Consider the following 26,855-nt stretch of genomic DNA (forward strand, 5'->3'; position numbering starts at 1 on the left):
CTGGCACAAATTTATTAATTGTTTCCCATTATGCTCAGACAGTAAGGTAACTATGATGCCACAAGTCACATACTATCAGGATCTTACAAGGGTACCTCCTTCTCTATGTGATCAATTTGATAATAGTAGTAATTATTAGTATACACTTGAAGCTATGACATATTTGTATCTATTGCATTGCAATGTTTTTGGACACTAACCTGCAAATTTATTGTAATTAGCTGTTCAATTGTCTGTTAATGTGTAATAACTATGTTAGCCTAAATTAATATCTTATCACTCTTCCATACTATGTATTACATTATTTCTGCATCTTCAATGTTTAAGTTTTGTATACACTATGTTTTTGCTATTTCTGCATGTTCAATGTGGAGCTTTTCTCCCTGGGCCTCCACTGAAAAAGGACATGTTTCCAGTCGGACTTTCCTGATAAACAAATGTAAAGTAAAAAAATAAAATAAAATAATTATACTGAGTAAAATCAATGCTAATATAAGTGGTAGAGTGTAACCCAAGCAGCAAGGCTTTTCTGAGTGACCAAGGTGTTACTAGAATAAGCACAAGTACTCTTAAGATGTTAAAATAAATCTATAAAAGGCCAGCCACAATAAAAGGTATACAAATATTTAATAATAAATAATTAAACAGAAAACATGAGATTATCAAATAATTAAGTTAAATAAACATCAGAGTTTCAATCACAGGATAAATATAAATAACACAGTTGGACAGATTCTGGCAGATGCAGAAAAAATACTTAGCTAATCTCCTTGTAATTCCTGACTGTCTAAAGAACTGTTCCTTATCTAACGTAATTAATACAGCAAGGCAAGATTAGATGCTGAGTTGATTACTTCCACAAGGCAAGATGATGATCTTCCCCCTAAACTGAACTCAACTGAATTGACTGTGATAACTGTCATAGGTTTTTATATCAGGTTCCAAACAAAACAAGCTGATCTGTGAGTTCCATTCCCTTAGTGCTGGTTATAGAATGGCATAACATTTGATTACATGACTCTGGCATAGTTCACACTCAGAGATTTTTTATTAAGGTCTGTTGCAGCATTTGAAAATTATAAAATTCTTTGTCTAAACATAAACATATAATCAGTTAAAATAATAGTGTTGATACATTTTAACATAAGTATCTGTAAAAGTCAGTGTAATAGTCAAATGACAGAAAATGATTTACAAAACTCCAGCTAACCATGCTGGCATATGTTACACATGCAATGCCCTATTCTACCTGATACCGATGGCAATACCTCACATCATCACATCCTGATTGTTCTAAAAGCTGGCCTAGATCCATATAACATCATTCCCACAGAAGGGGATCAGTAACAGGATTTTCATGATTGAGCTTGTTTTACCATAAAGCAACACCTTCTAAGATAGCAATTAATATAAACTAAAAATAGTTCAGTGATAAACTTCTAGTATCTTCAAATTATTAAGTAAATCTTAAGCTGCTTATCAATTATTGCTTGATATACTTTTGTGAATCACGTTTTCCTACCAAGTATCCCCTGGTGTTCAGTTCTGGCCTCAGTATTATAATGTAACACTTGGGTAAGAATATACAGCTGAGCATTCCAGCACTAGAAGCCAAGATGGCAAAAATTTCCACAGCCGCCATGTACTTCCCCCTGGTGCTCAGGTATGCAGGGATAAATGACAGCCAGACACTGACAAATATCAGCATGCTAAAGGTAATGTACTCGGCCTCATTGAAGCTACCAGGTAAGTTCCTGGCTAGGAAGGCAACCACAAAAGAAACAATAGCTAATAAGCCTAAGAATCCCAGCATTGTCCAAAAGGCAAACACTGAACTTTCATTACATTCAATGATTATCTTTCCATCTTCTAAGGTCTTGTTGAATTCTGGGAATGGAGTAGATATGTATAACCAAGTAAAACATATGGTCATCTGAACAAGTGATCCAAAAATTACAATAGAAGTCGATACTCTGGATCCTACCCAGATCCTTAACCTGCTGCCTGGCCTTGTGGCATTAAAAGCAATCACCACAGTGACAGTTTTGGCTAATATACATGACACACAAAAGGAGAATGTAAGTCCAAATACTACTTGACGAAACATACAGTTCAGCTTCATGGGACGACCAATGAAAAGCAGTGAACACAAGAAGCAGAGTGCAAGGGCCGCTAATAGAAAGTAGCTGAGTTTGCGGTTGTTGGCCTTGACTGTTGGAGTGTCCTTGAACTTAATGAATATACAGAGAATGGAACCTGTCAAAACACTTAGAGTACTTGAGCAAAAAAATAGTGAAGCTCCAATAGGATCTTCATAGGACAAGTATTCTATGATTTTTGGAATGCACTTATCCCGCTTATCATTGGACCAGAAATCCTCTGTACATTTTGTGCAGCTCACAGCGTCTAGGACAGAAATAAACAAACATGAATCAGGGTGCATGAATTTCTAATGATTATCATGATGTATCATTTTATCATACAATCTTGAAAAGTACCTTTGCCCTGTCTGTCTGCAGTCTGATATGTAATGCTTTGAAAACCCTATTTGTACAGTGAATATAAGGATACAATTAAGAAATAATACATGACTGCTTGTGTGTAAATCCTGATATACCCATGCCCAGGAGTGGATTGCTATTATAGAATGATATTACTTAAGAATGAAATCTCTTACCTATCTTTAGTAATGTCCTTCTGTAATGGTGCTGTAGTGCTCCTCCACAGTTTTCCTTATTTACTGATGTACTGCATATGCATATGGGACTTACAGTCCTACGCTTGCACAGTATATTTGTACAGTGCAAAAGAAGCAGCAGAAAAGAGAGAATCTCTGTTATTGTTTTTGTATTTTTTTAACTGCTGATATTTTCTGAGGGACAGTGCAGAAATACAAGGACAATCAGGTACATTTGTGATTGTTTAGTTTTGCAGAATGTACCTGAATTTTCTCAAATTTTGCTCTGCGGCATGTACCAGTAGATAATCTGGCAGCAAAATAGTACTTCAGCGGCTGTTTTTTTTTTTTTCTACTTGTATATGTTCAATTTACAGTGGGCTCACTGGTTGGGTTGTCCAATAAATGTGCTCATTTTTGAATAGTAATGAGCAGTCATTGTATATAAAAATGTTATATAATGAGGAGCACTAACAGGAAAAGATATGCCAGGCATTTAACTGTTCCTAAACATCTACTAGACAATTAACCTTGCTGGTGATGAGCACTCCTGAACAATACAGTCCCTATATACATTTTATAAAGCAATATTATCAGTTATAATTTTTTCTTGATTATAATATCTCACAGATACATGTGGAATGAGATATCATAGGATGTCTTAACTAGTATCCTTCCCCCAAAAGATGTCTTAATCTACAAACTAAGGAGCCACATGCATCATGCAGTTTTTGGCCTTGATAAAAATGATGTGTTGTGACCATCTTCTGCAAATGGCTACGTTTTGATTATCCACTACTCTGAAATCTGTCTTTTCGACTTGTTTATATTTAATAGACAGTGTAGTTGAAAGTGAAGTATACAGCTGTCAGGAAAAAAATGTTGGCTATGTGATCCATTTCAGTCAATGACAGAAGGTAAACCAAAGGATGGCATTTACAGACTGCTAACACATTGCAATGTGCAGAATAACACAGATATCAGCAACTTGTAGTGATGAAGCAATTCAGAGCAACAAGCAATGTGCCTGTTCTCTTATGAATGCTTGAAATGGAAATGAAGTTCCTAATGCAGCTGAGGGACATTGGTTATATAAATAATGCTATCAAACATGCCAGAGTAGTTCAGAAATGTATAAGGCAGGCATGCTGTACTGCAGTGTACACCTATTCTTAAAGCCTGAAGCTGCAGATGCACAGGACTATAGAATATATGTGACAGCAGCAGGTATAGCAGAACACTACATGTTAGAAGCTGTTCTCAGAGCTGATGATTGTGTCCATTTTGGTCCTCTGTGCCAAGGTAGATGGTCCCGTCAGCATCTAAATTTCCACTACTTGATTGTCTAGAAGATAGAATGGGATATCAGACAGGAGCTTGTTGAATTGTGCTACAGACAGACAGATGGAATCAAGGGACATGTGTACATACAGTCTCAGTGCACACTAAGGTTTTCATAACTTTAACCATCCTAACTATAATGCTTTTTCAGTGACATACAGGGCATACAGAGGGAATGTTACAAGCCTCATTCAGATATATATACCACAGCACTTCCTTGACACCATGCTGTAGTATGTGAAGAGTGTATATGGATCAGTAGGACACTAGAGGAAAAACACCAATGTGCAGGGATTCTACATAATTGGCCATTTCCCAGAGGTTTTGGTAGCTGTTGATTTCACATATACTGTCAGCAAGGCCTCAGCTGGTTTGCTGGGTGCCAGATACTTCAGCATAAAGGGATTCCACAACTTAACTGTCCCACAGTGTTGAAATCTCAAGTATGATCTATATTGCTTATGTCCCATCCAGGCAGTTCCCATGATTCCCACCCACCTACTACCACTCTGCATGCCTACTGTGGGTTTTTGGTATAGTAAAAGGGTACATCATCATGTGCATATGGATATTAACTTCACAAGTGCACATGTTGGTTGGTATAGAGGCCACAATATGCAGTTACCATGCAATCATGTGTCAGATGACATATATTATCATTGTATGCTCCAATATATGCTTGATATGCATTAGAGCCATGACTGATAACTCCCACCTGCAACACCCAGACCGTGGTAGAGATGGCATATAATAGTGTGCATGCAGAGACATGGAATGTGGTGGAACATGTTTTTCACCAAGATGCTTCCACTGTTTGGATGCATCTGGTGGGGCACTGCAGTATATACGTGAAACCTGCATTCAGATATTTGGAAAGCATACTATGCTGCATAACATGATTGTGCAGAAACACTCCAGCAGCCAAGAAGCATTTCATCATGGTCAATCATATCTGTTGTTGGAGCAGTGCACAAGAAGCATGGCAGCCACTCAGATGAGGACCACTCTGTAGCAGCAAACCATTTGAGGCAGAGAGGCAGCCAGTTAGAGAAGGAGTGCTCCATGGCAGGAACCAATTTGAGCCAGAGGCAAGAGAACTTGCAGTATCTGCAAAGATGTAGAATGTGGACCATGACAATGACAAAAGAGAATAAAACAATGCATTCATTATTAAATTCAGGCTATACAAAATATTGCAGGGACTATCCATGTTGAGTATCAGACATTATCTTACCCCCAGAGGATGGTTGGTGGATGGGCCACAGTTATCATCATTTGTATACAATATACAAGGCCATTACACAGAGTGCATTTTGCACAGTGGTGCATTACTGTGTAGTGAATCAGATACCATATGCACCAATAGATGATAAACCATCTAGATGCAAGTTTACCAGGCTTCTGCACCATATCATGTTGCATTCCAGCCATGTAAATTTCATGGGTTCTATGTACACTGGGGGCTGCAGTGGACATGCCACAAGGTAGCATTATAATGCAAATAGCTAGAAGTGGTATGCATTTGACTGTGCAGTTTTTGTAGTAGTCACCATAACAGACATTACAGACTCTATACATTTCTCCAAGTCTTTTGAGTTTCTAGTATGATGACAGGAATGGACCCCATTCCTAACTTAAAGTATGATTAAAGTTCATAAAATTAGTATTGTTTCAATCTTTGATATTAACCAAAAGTGCTCTTCGCAGCAACCACAATGTGCCCAGAACCAACTCCTCCTGTAATTCATACAGTTACATGTATCAATAACATACCTAAATGTGAGTGTAAATTATCTTTTTTATGATACCTACTACTCTTACTACTATTTGAACTGTCTGGGCACCTTGCTTCCACACTGCTCTCATTTCTGACAACAAATCTTGGCATTTTATGACTTTCTGTCTCTCTGTAAGTAGGATACTGTAATCACGGAGTGTTGCAATTTCAACGATCAATACTACCATTGTATTCTTTTCATAGACTACTATATCTGGTTTTCTCACATCTGTTTTTTGAACTGTTAGTAATGGGAGATGCCATGTGATATAAACTTAATCATGTTTCCAGTGCTTCTCAGCTACTTCAATATTATAATGTTTGCACAATCCCTAGTGCAACAGTATTGCCATATTATTATGCCTTTCAGTATACTGGCCCTCTGCCGTTAATGTATCACACCCAGTAACAAGATATGCAACTATTTCCAGCTCTGTTTTACAAAACTTGCATTTGTCTGTTTCTCCTACATGTTCAATGGACTTTGTAAACTAACGTGTATGTAGTCCATTATCCTGGGTTGCCAAGATTAAGCTTTCATCTTTTGGTATAAATTCACCTCTCCATAACCATTCCTGCATCAGATCCTGATAAACATGAGGTTGTTCCAGGAGTTTTCTGTACTTGCAACTACATTTATGTCTTTTCCACATTTCTTGTCTTCTCATCTGATCCTTCTCCTTTTATGCTTTCTTTTATTTTTTGGCACATTCAGTTGCTGCCTGATTTTTTGTCTAATTCTCATTTGGCTTCTATTTCCACTTGACACTGATATGGTTCTGCTAAACTAAGCAGGGACATCATCTTAGACTTGTTTTCCTCACGTTTTAAAACATTCACTATGTTTGGGTCTTGTGAAGTCAGTAGATATCTATGCAGTACTATGATTGCAGATCTGTACATGTTATCAGTTTTGATGAGGCTCACACACCCTTCAGAACAAAGAATATATAATCTTGGTATACGGTGCTTTTTATACGTAATTTGCTAAGCATGAAGCACTTTCTTGTTTACTTGTCCAGCTGATCCAATACATTTTGGGGGGCAGTCAGTCACCCCAAGACTGTAAGTTAGAAAAGAAAGACCAAATTTATTTATAGCTTGAACTTTGTTCCTAGATGTCAAGGCTAAGTTTTATTCACATTTGTTCATGTTTTATTGTTGATCCTTCATCAGTTCCCAATAATTTATACACTTCCTCCTGCTCAAATTCCTTTATAGCACAGACTGATATTTTCTTGGTGTTGCAACTTTCCTATTTTAAATGTTGCTTTTGCACATTTATCAAGATGAAATGATGTTCTTATATCAGCTGAGAAAGTTTTGACCACTCGCAGTTGTGCTTTCAGCTCCTCATCTGATGAACTATACAGATGTGGTGAATTTTTAAATGATTCACAAAAAGATGAGAATTCTTTAAAATGTGTTTTTTCTGGGAACCAAATTGTAACAATTACCTAATCTGTTAAGTAAACAGCTTAATGGTTGAGGGCAAGACAAAAGAACAGCTGTGACAAAGAGTCACCCTAGAATATAACCCTTTAGATTTTTATTCCTGGGGTAATAATTTGTCCTGTATCATGGCTTAACTGCAGAGTGGTTTGCCACTGTTTCATTGTCACTGTAAAGTAATTGATCAGCATATGTTGCGTCTTGTACATCTATAAACACTCCATTATCTGTGCATGTCTGATGCTGTCAAATGCCTTTTTGTAATCTATCCATGTCATACCTGATTCTTCCCCTTTTTACAGTTCTCCATTATGACTGTATTTAACATCAAATGATCCTTTGTTCTTCATGACTTTCTTTTTTTACCCTTTTGTTCTGTTGACATGATAGAGTTTTCTTCTAAATGACTATAAACTCTGTCGGCATCAATTCCAGTTTATAGTTTTTACATCATCGGAAGGCAAGTTATTGTTCTATAGTTTTTAGGATAGCTTGCAGGTTCACTATTATATGGTCTTAGGTTCATAGAAGTTTACTAGGCTAACTGTTCTAGAGCCTTACAAGCCTAGTCATATTTATCCCAAGTTGCCCCAGTTGTCGGTGGTTAGGTGAGTGAAGTTTGAAGAGGTAAGGCTCTATGGCAGTTAATACCAACTTCCTCTGTTTAGGAGGGGCATGGGGATCACCCCAGGAGTGAAGTTGCAGTCACCCATCCATTGATCTAGGTTACCTTTTGAAGAGGGTCAGGGAGGTACTCTGTTTAACATGAACTGGAAGCTTGTTCCAGAAAAGTGGCAGCCTCTGTTAGATGAAGCTATCTCTTTAGCATGACGTGTTCATGTCAGAGTCTAGATTAAGATCCCTGGAGCAAGTGACCCTCATGCAGTTTGATTTACAAATGTGCAGCATTTCTACCAGGGCTGGGTCAGAGACTGCCCTGCAAGCCAGGCACAGGTCATCCCTTAGCAACCTGTAGAAGGCATAATACAGTGACAGGACTTTCAGTCTTTCTGCATAAGACTTGTTTTCTGTACCTTGTAATTTCTTGGTGAGAAATCTCTGTGGTATCTCCAATTGTTGCAGATGTCTGGTGAGATACATGCAAAAGAAAGCATTGTACTCAATTACTGGTCTGATGATAGCCAAGTATAATGGAATTATAATATCCTTAGGTCTAGATGCAATGCTTTTACTTATAAGATGTGCACATAGAAGGATTTTATTACTACTACTGCGGATACGTGGTGGTCAAAGTTCAAGTTGCTGTTAACTCAGATCACATACCACTGGGTCTGCACTTAGGGGGGTGCTGTCTGTAATGAAATTAGTAGGGATGTCAGCTTTCTCAAAGGGAATAATAATGCTTTTTTTTTTTTTTTTTTTTTTTTTTTTTTGCATTTAGCTTTAATCTGTGGCTTTGGCACTAATCATTTGTCTGCATTAACCCACTCTGCAGTATATTAACATCATTGGGGGAGCTCAATAATTGTTCCCAATTTGCAGTCGTTAGTAAACTTGGTCAGTCGCAGGCTGTCTAAGTTTGACTGGACTTCTAAGAAATCAATTCCAAACAGTAAGGGGCCCAGCACAGAACCCAATGGTACACCACTGTTGCCTGGTCTTTTGCTAGAAGTGAAGTAACCCATATTGACAGTATGTGTCCTGTTGGTGAGCCATTTGGCTATTCGTCTGGAAATGCAGGGGTTAATTTCCAATTTCTAGTGTTTCACTATAATATACCTGAGTGGGGGATTATGGAAAATGGCTTGGCTAGGTCAGGATAGGTGGTATGCACTGTCTTTTCCTCGTCCAGGGCCTTGGTGATTTTCTTGAAGAAGTTAATGTTTAACTGGCATGTGATCTACCTTTAATGAATCCAAACTGGGTTTGGTCCAGAGTTTGACAATTAGCTATGTGCTTGTTAATAAGGGCCATAATGATTCTTTCCATGGCCTTGTACATGAGGCTAGTCAAGCTTGTGGGCCTATAATTGCCAGGGTCGGTTGATGATCCCCCTTTGTGCAGAAGGATTACTGTTGCTGTCCTCCATTCTGTTGGAACATAACCAGTTCACAGGCCGTGGTTAAACAAAATTCAAGTGGGTCTGCTAGGCCATGTTTTACGTTGTTGAAAAGGTTAACTTGGGATGTTGTCTCATCCCATTGATGCCCTTGGATAGTACCGAGATGACCTGCTCTCTTGAGATAATAGATTGAGGAATGATAGTAGGTATATTTTGGGGGATGACTGAATTGGACAAGGGGTGATGTTTGCTCTAAATCTGTCAGCTAGTAGGTTGGCTATTATTTCTGGTTGAGTATGAGAGATGTCATCCCCATGCAGCTCAGCACATAGCTGGGTATTCCCTTTTAGATTGTGAATGCAGTTAAATAATACTTTATGACAATCTTTAGCTAGAGAGGCTACTTTTGCTTCATAATTAGCTTTGGGAAACTTGACAAGATGTCTAATTTGTTTGTTTAAGCTAGAGAGGGATTTTTTCCTCTGCTGAGCCAGTTCCATCTTGTTCTTGGACATTAGTTTCCTTCTTTTGCTGAATAGCCTGTTTCTACCAGGGATCCAAAAGGGTGGCTTGTTTTTTCGGCAAGACCTGGTTTTAATCCGGTCAGGTACAGACAACTTTATACAACTGCTTAAGTGGTTATACAGAACATTGTTGTATACCTCTGCATAGGAGTCTGTGATGTCTGCATTCTAGGAGGCTTTGAAACTTCTTATACCATCACTTAGTAGGAGGTAGTTTGTTTTTGAAAAAGTTTTAAGCCTTTTTGAGCTTGATGGGGTATCTGGTCTTATAGTTACATTGAATGAGACTGCTTTATGGTCCAATCTTACCAGGGAGGACATCACACAGGGGAAGCTGCAGTACTCTCCGATGTTAGTGAGTACTGTATCCAGAACATTTCAGCCTCTTATGGGTGTGATGACTAGTTGTTCCAGATGATCTGCATTTACAAAGTTCAAGAACTTCTGAGCCAGCATGTTTGTGGTTATGTATGTTTCCCAGTCGACAGTAGGATATCTCAAATTAACCATGAGTAAGGTGTTGGGCTGTATTGCATGTGACTCCAGTAAGTCCAGGTATGTAGTATTTTTTTCCTGTTTCACGGTTGGGAAACTATAGCTAGCTATGATGTGGTAGGGGCTTTGCCAATAGTTAACTGGGCATGGAGTAGCTCAAGAGAGTCATTATGTTTGACCAGTATTAAGGAGGAGAATGTTTTTTTCCTGATGTTAGCAAGACTGGGGGCTGTTTGGGATGTGCATATAAGTAGTTCTTACTCAGGGCTTAATCTTTGTGTAAAGATATTAATACTTTTAGTCAGAAGTTAGTTACTGCATCTGGGCCTGGGGGGTTCCACTTAGGAGCTTTTCTTAATTTTGTTTCAATTTCTCTGATCATTGCTTCATCTCATTTCATATCCTGCACATTTGAACTTCTTTGCGGTGGTGGTGCTGTGGTAACATTGTCGCCTCACAGTAAGATGCTGTCCGGTTCGATTCTCAGCTAGAGCGTCTTCTGCGTGGAGACATGCGTGAATGGCCATACCTTCACTGAAGGTTGTGCACCAGGGCTGGCAACTCGGCACGTAAAAATCTACTGCCAATCATTAGCGGACCGGAGTTCCACTGTGGCGACCCCTAACTGGGAAAAGCCGAAAGACACAACAACAACAACTGTTTCTATTACTTCTTCTATCCATTCAGCATTTTTTATGTTCCATAGGGTCTTCATAGATATTTCTTCAAAATGTGTCTATTTCTTCTTTTTGATGGTGTTTCCATTACTTTTGCTTTGCTTCCCAATTCCCTATAAAGCTTTTTGGGTCATTAATGAATTGCTTATTTTGTACTTTTCCTTTATATTTCGCTGCATATCTTCTACATTTGTTTCTACCTGTGCTGATATCTTTAGTTTATTATTTGCAATACTGTATGATAGATGCTGCTCTGTTCTGATACTCCACATTTTTTATCATGTCTACCTTCCTGAGTTAATCCGTTGCCTCTTCTGTACTCTTCTAACAGTGACATTTCTTGTCTTAATTGCGTTACAGTTCTCTATCCGATGCTTCCATAATGGCATTTGATATTTTCCCTTTCTTTCCCTTATTGCTCTGTACTTTTACGGCAAGACTTTATCTGTTATTAATTTAGCTGCACCGTAATATACCCTATTTACTTCTGTTATATCACATGGATTTATGTTTATAGTCTTGATTGCTGTGCTCATTCATTTTATCAGACTTCTAACATTTTGGGTCTTATTGACTTTCTTTGTTGTATTTCTTTCATCAATTTTAATATGTCTTTCCATCTTTATTAAATCAAGCAACTCATCCCTGAAATCTTTGAGAGCACATTCATTATTCTCCATTCCCTGCAGGCATTCTATAGAAAGTTCCAGATCATCTTCCTGTGATATATTCTCTTCAGCTGCATCCTATGTCTTCTGTTGCTTTTTAATACAGGAGCTCATTGGATGTCAGTCCACAGCATTGACTGTGTCAGAGTTGCCACTGTTTCCTGCTCCTTCCCTTCCTATGCAGCTCCAGATGAACTTTTTTACTGGCTTCCTACTGAAGACTCTAGAGCTTCATCATGTGGCAATGATCAGATGCTTCCCATTCCAGATGTTTCTTCCTAATTTGGGGACTCATTGTTCCATCATGCGATCATCTGAGTTGAGTTTTCTACACTCAGTCCTTAACTTCACAGGTAAGCCATAACTTCAGTTTCTATTTCTTTAACTTCTTCGTTACTAACCCTGTTTTCCTCTTTCCCCTACATTTTCTTATTTTGTACTGTAAAATGTTCCATATCTGGATGCCTTTGCCTGAATTTCTCTTCAAATGTCTTTGACACTGCTTTTTTGTGTTGATTCATTTTGCTTTCTCCTTTGCGTCTCCATTTACAGACTATTGTGAGGTGGTACATGGCACTGAAGAGTGAACACATTGTTGCACTACAACTGATTTTTGTACAGCTTGGTTGGGAAGGTATATGAAGCATGAATTAATACACAGTTTGAATGTTAAGACTGGCAGTATGTCACATTGGGCACACATCTCATTATTACTAAGTTATTAGTGTGCCTGTACTTAGATGGCACGTGCATTTTGTGGTGCACATCCTGCACACAGACGTGTTTCTCTTGCACAGTTGTGGCCCTTCACACTGGGATAACTGTTGCCATACCCTTTGCTGATTTGTATACACACAGACAAAGCATGCTTTTGTTGAATAATTCATACTAATGGGACATTTCTGTTAAGATAGTATTATGCTGACTTTGGGTATATAAACACATGTCCAGCATATTGAGACGATGGTCTTTTTAAAATGCTGAATATCAAGAGTTGTTTGAAAGAAAATCATTGTTTAACTGTACAGTTTATAGAGTAGTAAAAGAAAATTGTTAGTAAGTAGAAATACTCTAATTTTTTGAACTAGTTTGTAATGTAATTCTCTTTCATTTTGAGACTTTGGTATTGTAAACAGTCAAGATAAAGACAGCAGTTAGATGCATTGGCTGGCTAGTTTTTGCAGCCATAAAACTGCAAAATGAAGTTACTAGGTGAGACACTTTATGAGAGAATTTGTGTTACTCAACTTATAAGTTATGCTGGTCAAAAATGAATGGTACAATTTACAGCCTAAGCTAATAGGTAAAGTTTAGATTCAAACCTAGCTTGGTCAGGCTAAGATAACAGAAACAGGAGACAGTAAGCTGCAGACTTAATTGATGTCGAGTACCAAAAGAAAAACATAAATCAAATTAACAGGTACAGTTTTTTCTGCTTGGAGAATCACCAGTCATAACAATTATTCAAAGTGGTCCTTCCACTTCATTTTTAAAAATAAGCCAGATGGAATTCCTAATCTATTTTAAATTCTTTCATCCAAAAGCTGTTCATTCCATACTTCACCCATGTAAGTGCCCTTCCATGAATACTCTGCTGCAGTCATATAACTCTCCACTCTAAGTATAAATTCTTGGCTTAGCCTAAATCACACAACTCATCAGAGGATATGCTTTACTCCAATTATATCTCCAGGATATGGAACTCCCTACCCAACCAATTTAGGGAGATAGATAATAAATAATTTTAGTTTTTAAATAAATCTCCATGCTCATCTCCTACATGCTAGATTATGCCATAGCTCATTCCCAACTGGCTAACTAAGTACTATCTATACTTTCCATTTACATAATCCTCTCTCTCTCTTTCTTACTGTTACTTAGGACTAGTCAATTACATCTTCCCCTCTTAACTAACATCCAGGTATACTTCCTTAACAAATGTCTCCACCCCATTTACCTTTCTAAGATCAAAGCACAACTACTTCAGCACCATCAAATACTGAAAACTGCTTTGACTGTTTACTGATTGGTTAGTAATGTGATTTTGTCCCTTTGTTAGATGTGTTTATTATGTAACAGATATGTGGCTAGTATCATGCTAACTCAGCTGTAATGTGCTGTATAAATGTTTTTTTTTTTTTTTTTTTTTTTTTTTTGTCACACAGCTTTTCTCCCTGAGTCTCCACAGAAAATAAAATCCTGCATGGTACAGTCAGACAATCCCAGTAAACAAATGTAATAAATTATCCTGTCAGTCTGAAAATAGCAGTGTTCTTAAAAAAGTTTATTGAGAAGATGATTTTGCCAGCAGCTGTTCTAAATATGTTGAAAGGAACTGAATTTTGTTTCTAGTTTTTCAAAATTCTGAAGCAAGTGAGTAACTTTTGTTTTGCCACATTATCCTGCTACACTATACAAGACTTGATGTGCTTGATGTTTGAACTACCCACTTGAAAGTGCTGCAGGTGAAATATTCCATAAACAAATGATGCTGGCTAATGTCTTATCACCCGAATTAAAGTACTTTAATGAATTCCAGGCAAAACTGTATGTGATACCAGATGTTATAAATCCAGCAAGACCAGCAAGATGGCCAGCTTTGACAAATTTTTACAGAGACTTGAGCAGAGCATGCAGGTGCTACATACCTGATATTATTTGTAAATATATTTGCATAAACACATCTATCATAAACATAACTAGAATCCACCTGTTCAGCTTTGATTATCAGCAACAGAGGACTGGGATATGCATTGCTATAATTATTCAGTATAAAAGGGAAGGATTTTTTTTTAACATATGTTCTTGCTAGTTTTTCAATTCCACTCAGAACATATCTTTGTTTAAATGGCAAAATGTATTTATATATTTTTAAATTGTTTCTGAAGCGTTTTCCTCCCATTTCTTAATCATATCCAAAAACAGCTATTGTTATAGAATTACAGAGTGGACATTTAATCTGTTACAGTGTACGTAACAAAAAAGAAATAGAGTTGTAATTCATTTTGATGTAGCAAGTTATGTTGCCTCAGTTAAAAAGTGTATCCAGAGTGGCATTTCAAAAACTGTCATTATGACTAAAATGTACATCTTAACCCTGACTAGAGACAGAATGTTCTCTAACTGTGTATTAATGCATGGAGAAAGCACAATAAAAATATTCCATCCATAGAGAAAGATGCGAATGTTATGCTTGTTACATGCAGCTTTGTTTTTACCAAGCATAAAATAATAAGAAAAGCTAAAAATAAAAAACTTGATTGTAGCAGTTACAGGAACTTACCATTTTACATAAACCTCATTAAGCACAATTTAATACAGCTGCGTTTAGTGAGGTAAAAAAATAACAGCAACAAAAAAATCAATTCTGATCTTGTGTTTGAAACAGAGAGCAAGAGAGAGGGAAAGCATATACCTCCCAACGTCTTAGCTTCTTTCCTCAAGAATTTGGATCGAAAGAAGTTTTTCATCAATAAGCATTATTTGAACAGCAGTATGAAACTATAATGTTTTTAATGACTAAATGTAATCTTCCATGATTTGACAAAAAACAAAGGAGGCAAATTAAGGATGTGATACAAAATCAGGGATGATTTGTGCATGTGTGCGGCTGGGGAGTGGGGGTTGCAATGCTTTCAAGTGTATGACTTTTTTCCTTTAATTTTTTCAAAATGCTAGGTGTATATATATATATATATATATATATATATATATATATATATATATATAGATAGATAGATATATGTGTGTGTGTGTGTGTGTGTGTGTGTATGTTTCTGTGACTCTCCCCGGCATTCATTAAGATCTGCACGACATGCAGGAATAGTGCAGGAGCTGCTGCATGCAATATGTCCACCGAGCAATTCAGCAAAGGGTTCCTGGGATGTGCACGAGTGCTCTTACACTATTCCTGCATGGACACCACTGCCTTATGCTAATTACCTCATTTGCTGGTGAAAACCATGCAAATGAGGTGAATTAGCGATTCAGCAAGCAGGCAGGTGTTCGTGCAGGAATAGTGTAACCTGCAGAAATGTATTCAGTTACTAGCTGAATACATTTCTGCAAATAAAAAAATGAAGGAATGACAGCCTCAAACAAAGCATGTATTCCATTTATTAGGCATGCCAACGGCGAAATATATGGCCATTGGCATAAAAAATAGTTTACATTTTTTAAAATAAAAGTTTTTTTTTGGCTAATCTCAGTCGTTTAAGCATAGGGCAATGGTGCACAAACAGGATCATGCTGAGAAAAGGGGGGGGGGGTCAATTTTGAAAGAAATCTGCATTTTGCCATTGTAGTCAATGGCATGCAGAATGAAAACAATACCAGGGAATAGTGGTTGTTAAGGGGAAAGGCCCAGCGTGGTAACTATAGAGTAAGGCAGTAGTGTATGGAAATGAGGGGATATATACTGAATCAGTATGGAAATGAGGGGATTTATACTGAATCACAAATTTCTTCTAAGTGTCAGACTGCACCTAACTGTGTAGGTGCACTAACACCACTGTAGTGACAGGAGGAGTAGCTAACATGAAAAGGGGGTGTCTCATGATTGCTGTAAGCACATTGGAGCTCAGTGGCCTGTATTTGTCCTTAGCTAAGCACAACTAAGGAAGGGGATGTGTCTGGGGCTGTATTTTCCTATTACATATAATGCAGAGTGTGTTCAAGTCCAGGGAGGGTCAGTTCTGCTTAAAAGTATTTACTTTAGCTAAACAGGTGTGTGCGGCATGCACTGGGCCTAAAAAAGAAAAACAAAACACAAGGGATAGCAGAACTGTTTACATTTGAGCACCTGGAGTGCACAACGTGCATCAGGGCTTAAACGGTGAGGAAATGGGAAGGGGAAACTGCAGAAGGAAGGCAATCAAGGAGAACTACCATAGCTGGCAGGTGGAATGTATCAGAGTCAACAATTACACAGGCAGCAGCCCAACACACTACTATAAACTATGCAAACACCTTTCAGACTGCTTTCTGGGGAAACAGCAGTAGGAAGGCAATCAAGGAGAACTAGCATAGCTGGCAGATGGAATGTATCAGAATCAGCCAGTTACACATGCAGCAGCCCAGCACACTACTATAAACTATGCAAAGACCTTTCAGTCTGGTTTTTCCCACAAACTCTACACCACTGGTGTACACATTTGGGGGAATTTTAAACTGACAAAACTAACAAAACATGTTAGGGACTGCTGTTGCTTTGATCTATGAGTATGTGCTGGCGACTGACAGTGGTGAGGAGGATAATGCTTACAACCAACTCAGTCCAAGGAAGAGGAGAATCTGGAGATAGTAGAGTGCTACAGGGTGGACAGGGACATACTTCAGCAACTTGTTGAGCTGTGCCGGCCTCACCTCAGACCCAGAACCAAAAGAGGGGAACCCATCCCAGCGGATACCAAGGTATGTGTAACCTTAAGAATAATAGCTACAGGTACTTTCCAAAGACCAACTGAGGATACCATGGGGGTCTCCCAGGCATCTGCATCCAGGATACTCCACCAGTTCCTGGATGCCATGCGACTGCATGCCGCTAAGCACATTTACTTCCCCAACCCCTGTGAGGAGAGGGCCAGCTATATGCATCTCTTCCACTGTGTAGCAGAATATCCAGAGGTATTGGGTGCCATAGACTGCTCGCACATCCACATCAAAGCACCACCCAGTGACCTAAACCACAAGGGGTTCCACTCAATCAACTGCCAGGTCGTGTGCGATCCCCAGTGCATTATCATGAATGTGTTTGCTGGCAGCCTTGGAAGCTATCATGACTCCCACATCTGGCATTCATCACAGCTGTACTGGAGGTTTGCCAGTGGGGACATCCCATATGGCCATCTGGTGGGGGATGCTGGCTATGTACTCGAGCTGTGGATGATGACACCCACCAGAAATAGGTTCATAGGTAGGTACTAGGCTATTGGCCCTAGGGCCTATACAATCCTAGCCAAAAAGGTACCCTGGCTTTCGCCACCCAAGAAAATTATTTTCCTGTACCCCTGTTGAGCAGAGCCATAGAGGTGATCCCCAGGGTGAATTTCCTATTTCCCATCCAATCATCAAGATCTTTCTTGAAGAGTGCTAATGAGGAACTTTGTTTGATATACATAGGTCGTTTGTTCCTTCCAGAGTATGGGAAGTCTCTGGGACTGGAATCTATCCCTCCAGCATGTTCTGTTTCTTGTGGTGACAAGCTTTAGGTCCCTAGAGCATGTAGCTCAGAGGGAATGGGATTTCTTTAAGTGGAGCATGTCTAACAGCTCTGGGTTTGACATAGCTTTGTATGTTAGGCAGAGATCACCTCTGAGTAGACGATATGCAACAGAGTAAAGCTGGAGTTTTTTGAGACGGTCTGCATAGGGCATCTATTTGAGGCCAGTAATCCTCTTTGTGAGGTATTTCTGCGGCCTTTCCAGTTGTTGTAGATGTCTTATGAAGTACATACCAAAAGGGGCATTGTACTCTATAATAGGTCTAATGAGTGATGAGTAGTGGGGAACAATGACCTCTTTTTTCCTGGATGAGAAACCTTTTGTGATGAGGTGTGCCACATAGAAGGATTTCCTGACTACTGTGGCGATGTGATTATCAAAGAAGAGACTACTGTCCACCGGTGTCCCAAGGTCTCTTATCACACTTTTGGTGTTAAGTAGACTACCACCTATGTGATAGCTCATGGGTACAGAGTTTTTACCAAAGGGGATGACAATGCACCTTTTGGCATTGAGTTTGAGGCCATGGGTTTGACACCAGGCATCTGTCTCAGTGAGGCCCTTTTGTAGGATGTCCACATTGTTAGGAGTTTCAGTTATGGCTCTTAATTTGCAGTCTTCTGTGAACTTTGTTAGCCAAAGACCGTCTGGGTTAGCCTGTACTTCAGAAAAGTAGATACCAAACAGGAGAAGACCCAGGACTGAACCCTGTGGTACTCCACTTGTTACTGGTCTGAAGTCGGATTTGGAGTCTGCTACTTTCACAGTGTGGGTTCTATCAGTGAGTCGGTTGGCAACCCATCTTGTGACATAGGGATTTATACCTAGTTTAATGAGTTTATCTATAATTTCAGAGTGGGGGATGGTGTCAATAGCCTTGGTGAGATCTAGATAGGTTGTGTGAACCACCTTACCCTCATCTACGACTTTGGTGACTGCTTCAAAGAAGTCATTCAGGTTTAGGAGACATGATCTGCCTTTCACAAAGCCAAACTGGGTGGGGTCCAGTGTTTGGAGATTACCAATGTCTTTGTTTATAAGTTCCATGATGATATATTCCATGGCCTTGCAGACCAGGCTCATTAAACTAATGGAGCGGTAGTTCCTGGGGTCCGTGGTGGCTCCCCCTTTGTGGAGTGGGATAACTGTCACTGTGCACCATTCAGTGGGCACAAGGCCTGAAGTGAGGCTATGACTGAACATGGTGCTTGGGTGGGGTGCCAGTTCATTCTGTAGTTTATGTAGAACGCAGCCTGGGATGTTTCAGGTCCCATGGATGCTGTGTTCTTGGCTTTGTAGAGTGTGGTTTTTGCTTGTGCAGCCGTGATTACAGGAACTTTGCATTCTTCCGGTATAGAGATGGGCAATTTAGGGGGTGAGAGGGGGTAAAGTTAGCACTGAACCTATCTGCCAGGATGTTGGCAATATCAGTTGGTTCTGTATATTTAGTGCCATTGTGCTGTAATTCAGAGCAGATCTGAGTGTTGCCATTGAGATTCTTGACATAGCTATAGAATACTTTGTGGTTGCCTTTAGAATAAGTGGCAATTTTGTTTTCATAACTAGCTTTGGAGGATTTTATGAGGGATCTCAGCTTCTTACTGAGGCTGACCAGGGAGTTCTTCCAGTCATGGGATTTTACTCTGTTTTTGTAACAGTTTCTTTTTTCTGTTGTAGAGTTTATTTATGGCAGGGAACCACCAGATTGGTTTCCTTTTTTTGGAGGATAGCATCTTGGTTCTGTTAGAGATAGCATGATCCATGCACTCGTGTAAGTGCTTATAAAGTGCATTTGTGTAGAATTCAGCAGTCGTACCTCTATTGTCCATCTGCATGGGTGTCATGAAGTTTGCCACTTCTGTCTTAAGAAGGGTGAAGTTGGCTTTGGAGAAATTTTTTATGGTGGTTTCCCTAATGAGGGTGGGGGCAGGATGTGGATGTCTAGGCTGATTAGCTTGCGGTCAGATCTGACCAATGTGAAATTGACCTCTGGTGTGGAACACCAGTCGCCCAAGTTGGTAATGACCAGGTCTAGGATATTGCTGCCCCTGGTGGGGGTGTGAATAACTTGATCCAAGGTGTTGGAATTTATGAATTCCAGAAAATGTTGCGCAAAAAGTTGGCACATGAGTAGTTTTCCCAGTGAATGGTGGGGTAGTTGAAATCACCCATTATTAGGGTGTTGGGTTGTACCCTAATATTTTCCAGTGTATCAAGGAATGAGGAGTGGGAATCCTGGAGCATGGTGGGGGATCTGTAGTAAGTTACAATCTGGATTGCGGTCTTGCTCAGAGTTAGTTACACTTGGATAATCTCGGATGCATTATGCTGATCAACTAGCCTGGAGGTGTGGATATCTTTAATGAATATGGACACTCCTCCACCTTTAGTGTTTCGGTCCAGCTTAGGTTGCCGAAAGGTGTGGTATGAATTATAGCCTGGTAATGCAGGGGTGCTCTCTGGAGCCATGAACCAGGTCTCTGTCACTGCACAGATGTCGATGTTCTCCATTTTAAGGAGTGCCTCGAGTGAATGCATTTTGAGGTTTAGACTTCTAGCATTGAGTAGCATTACCCTCAGATTTTGCTTGCTTGTACCTGTCACTGTGGTGAATTTGTCATTTGAACCTTGCCTAAAAAAGGCACTATAGAGGTGGCAAGAGCCTTAGCCACTATCCGGAATCCCATGGGCAACAGGTGCAAGCCATCTCTGGCAAAGTATCGTGGTCTGTCGATCATGTCATCCCAGGCAGACAGATACTGGATCCCCTTAGAATGACACCAAAAGCTTAGCCAATTGTTGAAGTCAATCATTTTGTCCTTGTACTGTGGTATCATTCTGGGAGATGGCAGGATGCTACTCAGGGCTACGGTCATACCTGCCTGGGCTACAAGATCGGAGAGCTCCTCCATGTCTCTTTTCATGTAGTCCAGGGAGGTACATCTCAGGTCATTCACACCAACATGGACAATGACAGAGTCATATTTGTACTTGTTGTGGAGTGACCTGAGTGCGTGCATTATGTGACAGATCCTGGCACCCGACAAGCAGCTGACAGTAACTTTCTCCATGTTTAGCCTGGTGAGTGGAACATCAATGTGCCTGACTATAGCATCACCTATGACTAGAGTATTGGGTACATTGTTATGCCTTATGGGCTGTGGTTGAGTGGCACACTGAGTTTGTGGAAATGTGAAATGTGTCATTTGGGTTGTGTTGGGATGTGGAGGTAGCATGCGTTTCTGCTTTGGAGGTCTCTGTTGCTTAAGCAGATTTTATTGAGAGCCTCTGCGAATGTAGGTGTGCGTTTTGTGTTGCTATGTGTGTGTTTTGGTGGTGTAGGTTTTGAGGGACTATATGATGATGTGATGAGTGTGGTGTGGTACAAGTGTTTACCTTCTCCTCTTGACTGTCTAGTCCACTCGTGGGTGAAGAGAGCTTTGCTTCCAGTTTGAATAAACAAGTGCATCTCTCACAGGTTGTAGTGTTGGGTGGTAGGATGAGAGGGTTGTCTGTGTACATGAGGCAATTGCTGCATTGCCCCAAGATGCCCAGATTCATCAGGTAGACAGGAGAAAACACCGGGAGCTGATCCTTAGACATGCCTGGATAGGTGCTTATTTATTAAGTACTAAAAACTGTTTTCCTCTAGACAAGTGAGGAAAGTTGAGTGTTGTAGTAATTTGTAGCTTATTTAGTGCTTACAAAGAGTTCTGAACAAGTGCTGAGCTCAAAGAAACAGATTTGAGTGCTTAAACTAAAGAACTGGTGAGTTCCAAGGGAAAATTTGAAGAGCAGACTTTATGGCGACAGGAATAGTTTAACCATAGCTAAGTGGCGATGCATAAAGTGTTTTTTTTTTATATAACAGTAGCAAATGAGCAAACTGATTTAAACAAATTAACCAATAAAAAGCTAAAAACTGAGCCCCATTCCAGCAGTCTTTGATCAGACAAGTTCTAACTGCACGCTCCTGTCACTAGGGTGCAGGAGAACCTTCTCCAAAAAAAGATGGGCTGGATTAGTTCTCAAGTTATATAAACAAAGCTAGATTCAGCAGGCCTGAATTTAGTCTATGCTACAGCAAATGAGGCATACCAATTTCAGAAAGAAACAGCTTAAATAAGCAGGCTTAACAAGCCTTTAACTGGAAACTCCCAGCTCAGAAGGGCAGACTCTATCCTCTCCTCCCACAAGAGTGCAGACCACACCTTCTTAGTGTAAAATAACTGGCCCAAAGCCCAAGTGCTTAAACCAGAACTAATACACTCTTAGAATAACAGACACTCAGCTTTCAATCAGCAACTCCCAACTTAGAAGGATGTAAGCTACCTGTCCTGCCACAACAGTGGAGACCACAAACCTTCTTAATGTAAAACAACTGGTCTGAAGCCCAAGTGCTTCAACCAAAGGCTTAGAAAAACAGTTACAATTTAATCAGGCTACTAACAAGCAGTAATAAATGCAGCAGAATAAATGCAATAAAGTAGGAGGAAACACAAATATAGTAAAAGCAGATGAATAAAGTGCAATTTTTCTTATATAACAATAGAAAACGAGCAAACTGATTTAAACAAATTATCCAATTAACCAGTAACAAGTAACATTGGGGGACAGAGGGGGGTCTGCTCAATGATTTTTTTAGAATTAAGAGAACTAATGTGGCAAATTAGATCAAATGCCACCGAGCACCCAGGTTTAAATAGTACAATTTCCGTAAGTTCCATCCTTAGGTTAAAAGCTGAAGGTTTTATGTAATTCAAGATTTCCTATAGGTTCATAGGTTCATACTAGGCTATCTGCCCTGGGGCAATTATAAGCCTAGCCCGATTCTGTATGGCTTACGCCACCCCTTGATTTGAGTATACTGAACCCTTTTTAAGGTTTAGTTTACTGTGCCTCTGTCTAATAGTGACACGGGAGTAATCCCTGGGACAAACCTACGATCCCCCATCCACTTATCGAGATTCTTCTTGTAGGGATTCAGTGAGGTGTTCTGCCTCACATGAACTGGAATTCTATTCCAGAGCGGAGGGAGCCTCTGGGTTATGAACCTGTCCCTCCAGCAAGTTCTATTTATTTCTGTGCTGAGGTTCAAGTCCCTCGAGTGTGTGGCTCTAAGGGATTTAGATTTACTGAGGTGGAGCATGTCCATTAATTCTGGATTTGGCATAGCTTTGTATGTCAGGCATAGATCGCCTCGAAGTAGGCGGTATGCAACTGAGTAGAGCTGGAGTTTTTTTAACCGAGCAGCATATGGCATCTGTTTGAGACCCTTCCTCCTCTTGGTGAGATACTTTTGGGGTCTTTCTAATTGCTGCAGGTGTCGGGTAAGGTACATCCCAAAAGGGGCATTGTATTCTATGATGGGCCCGATGAGGGATGAATAAAGGGGCACGATTACCTCTCTTGATCTAGATGTGAAACCCTTCGTGATGAGGTGGGCTATGTAGAAGGTCTTTCTAACCACTTTGGCAATGTGGTTTTCAAAGGAGAGATTGCTATCAACTTGGGTCCCCAGGTCCCTAATAACTTTCTCTGTACTTAATGGGTTTCCACCTATGTGGTAATTTGTGGGCACATTGTTTTTGCCAAAGGGTATAACTATACATTTCTAGGCATTTAGCTTTAAACCATGGCACTGGCACCAGTTATCTGTCTCTGTGAGACTTTTTTGAAGGATGTTTGTGTCAGCTGGAGAGTTGATTATGGCGCCCAGTTTTCAGTCGTCTGCGAACTTGGTGAGCCATAGTCCTCCCACATTTGCCTGTACCTCGGAAAAGTATATACCGAACAAGAGTGGTCCCAGGACAGAACCCTGTGGGATGCCACTTGTGACCGGTTTCGAGTCTGACATGGCTCCAGCAACTCTCACTCTGTGGGTTCTGTCTTTGAGCCAGTTTGCGACCCATCTTGTGACATAGGGGTTTATATTTAAGCTGGATAGCTTATCTATGATGCCCGAGTGGGGTATTGTGTCAAATGCCTTTGCAAGGTCCAGATAGGCTGTGTGGACTACCTTCCCTTCATCTATGGTTTTGGTGACTGTTTCAAAGAAGTCAACCAGGTTCAAAAGGCAGGATCTGCCCTTGACAAAGCTGAACTGGGTAGGATCTAGTGTCTGTAGGTCCCCAATGTCTTTGTTTATGAGCTCCATGATGATCCTCCCCATAGCCTTGCAGACTAAGCTAATCAGGCTTATGGGGCGATAGTTTCCAGGGTCCATAGAGGCTCCACCTTTGTGGAGTGGGACCACTGTTGCTGTACACCATTCTGTGGGCACATATCCTGTAGTGAGGCTGAGATTGTATAGCTGTTATATTTGAGGGATTAGTTCCTCTTGTAGTTCATGTAGGACGCAACCTGGGATGCCACCTGGTCCCATGGAAGCAGTGTTTTTTGCTTTGGAGAGGGCAGCCTTCACCTGAGCATCTGAGATGTTTGGGAGGCAGCCCTCTGCCGGGATAGATACTTGCTCTTTTGGGGGGTGGAGAAGTTTGCACTGAACCTGTCTGCCAGGATATTGGCGATGTCTGTGGATTCAGTGTATTTTTTGGCGTTTAGAATCAACTCAGAACAAGTCTGGGAGTTGCATCCCAGGTTTCTAACATAACTAAAAAAAGCCTTATGATTGTCTTTGGTGTCCTGTGCAATTTTTCTCTCAAAGCTGGCCTTGGAGGATTTTATGAGGGATCGTAATTTTTTGCTAGTACTGATCAGAGATGCCTTCCCTATTAGGGATTTTGCTCTATCATGTAGTATCTTCCTCCTTCTGTTGTACAGTTTATTTATGGCAGGGGTCCACCAGACTGGATGCCTGCCTTTGGATGATTGGGTCTTGGTTTTGTTTGGGATAGCATGATCCATGCATTCCTGGAGATGTCCGTAGAATGCATTTATATAGGATTCTGCAGTTTGGGCTGTAGTTTCCACTGGCCCTGGGGCCTTGAAGGATTCCACTTCAGTTTTGAGAAGTGAGAAGTTCGCTTTTGAGAAGTTTTTCACTGTGGTTTTCTGGGCTGGAGGTGGGGTCGGGATGTGGACATCCAGTGAAATTAATTTGTGGTCTGATCTTACCAATGAGGGATATACTTCTGGTGTGGAGCATAGAGTCCCCATGTTGGTAATGATCAGGTCTAGTATTTTGTCCCATCTTGTGGGAGTGGTGACTAGTTGTTCCATAGCATTTGAGTTTATAATTTTCAGGAATCTTTGGGCTAAGGTGCTGGGGCTTGAGTAGTGCTTCCAGTCAATGTTTGGGTAGTTGAAGTCGCCCAATATAATGGTGTTCGGAGAGATCTTCATGTTCTCCAATGTTTTCAGGAAAGCCGAATGGGATTCCTGACTTTGAGAGGGTGGTCTGTAGGATGCTATAAACTGAAAAGCAGTCTTGCCCACTGTTAGTTGCACATGGATGGTCTCCAATACTTCGTGCAATGCCACTAACCTGGAGGTGTGGATATCCTTGATAAATATGGAAACTCCCCCTCCTTTTGTGGTTCGGTCCGGGTTTTGGGGCCGCATGATATGAGGTATAGCCTGGTAGTGCTGGGGTGCTCTCTGGAGCCTTGAACCAGGTTTCTGTCACTGCACAGATATCGATGTTCTCCATACTGAGGAGAGATTCGGTCGTGCATCTTGAGGTTAAGACTTCTGGCATTTAGCAGCATTACCCTTAGTTTCTTGTTCCTTGTGCTGTCTATGGGGGTGGGTTTGACTTTTGAGCCTTGCCTAAAAAGGCACTATGGGGTGGCAAGAGCCTTTGTCAATATCCGAAAGCCCAGTGGTGACAGGTGCAAGCTGTCCCTAGTGAAGCAACGTGGCTTGTCGAGCATGTCATCCCAGGCTGACAGACACTGGATCCCCTTTGAATGACACCAAAATTTTAGCCAATTGTTAAAATCGATCATTTTGTCTTTGTACTGTGGCATCATTCTAGGTGAGGGTAAGATGCTGCTCAAGGTCAGGGTCATACCAGCCTGGGCTACATGATCAGAGAGCTCCTCTATGTCTCTTTTCATGTAGTCCAGGGAGGTACGTCTCAGGTCATTCACACCAGCATGTACAATGACTGAGTCATATTTGTATTTGCTTTGGAGTGACCTGAGTGCTTGCGTTATGTGTCGGATCCTAGCACCCGACAGGCAGCTCACTGTGACCTTCTCTTTATTCAGCCTGGTGAGCGGGACGTCAGTGTGTCTGACAATAGAGTCACCTATAACAAGAGTATCAGGTGTGTTATTCAGCCTTAAGGGCTGTGGCTGCTTGGCACACTGACTTTGTGCATTTATATATATTTAATATGTAAATTATATTCAAACATTTTACAGTTTATTTTATGTCCTTTATATGTTGTGTACATTTTTAAGAGGTATGTACCTTTTAGTTAATTAATCTTTAGTATACAGATTTTTCCAATTAATTTAATTAAGTGGAGAGGTATAAGTAGGGTCAGTGTTTTTGATGTATTTGTATTCTGAAAAAGTTTTCAATGAAAAACGATAACGCTAAATAAATCTACTGTATTGGATTCTGGTGCAGCTCTTTTATTTATTTTTTATTTGATTTGTGTTTTTTCTGTGGTTTGGAGTGTTTCTGTGATGGAAGGAGCTGACAACTCAGATCCACCATCTATTTCTTCCTTGGCACAATGGTTGCATACCTTAAATGCGACAGTGGGAATCCTAGTCCTGCTTATGGAGAGGCTGACCCAACAACCAGACAATTCACAGTTTTCTCGACCAAATGGGTTGAGTGGACATACTATGGAGGATAAAATTAATAGTGTGGTATTACTCCAGCCCAGCGACAGCAGCACCCACACCACAGCCAGTCAGGGACCAAGGATTTGCATACAGGTTTAAATACTGACAACAGGAGGGGCAGAACTTCTAATGGAAGCAACACACTTACTCAATAGCTGGAAGGTGATGGAGAATGGCATGCTGCATCTTCACAACATTCTACTGAGGATAATGGGACTTTATGTGAGCAGTTAAA

General features: G+C 40.3%; 1 protein-coding gene across 1 annotated transcript in view; it reads right to left on the reverse strand.

Moving 5' to 3' along the window:
- Positions 1-1,483: 1,483 nt before the first annotated feature.
- The window catches only part of LOC122805993 (extracellular calcium-sensing receptor-like), a 193,064-nt gene continuing 167,692 nt past the window's right edge, over positions 1,484-26,855 (reverse strand). Inside the window, exon 6 of the mRNA XM_044076234.1 lies at positions 1,484-2,406. Within this exon, the coding sequence (XP_043932169.1) occupies positions 1,484-2,406 (923 nt within the window). The remainder of the gene's footprint in view (positions 2,407-26,855) is intronic.

This window comes from Protopterus annectens, chromosome 7.part0 (genome assembly GCF_019279795.1).
Source record: "Protopterus annectens isolate FY-2018-M chromosome 7.part0, PAN1.0, whole genome shotgun sequence".
Classification (NCBI taxonomy): domain Eukaryota; kingdom Metazoa; phylum Chordata; order Ceratodontiformes; family Protopteridae; genus Protopterus; species Protopterus annectens.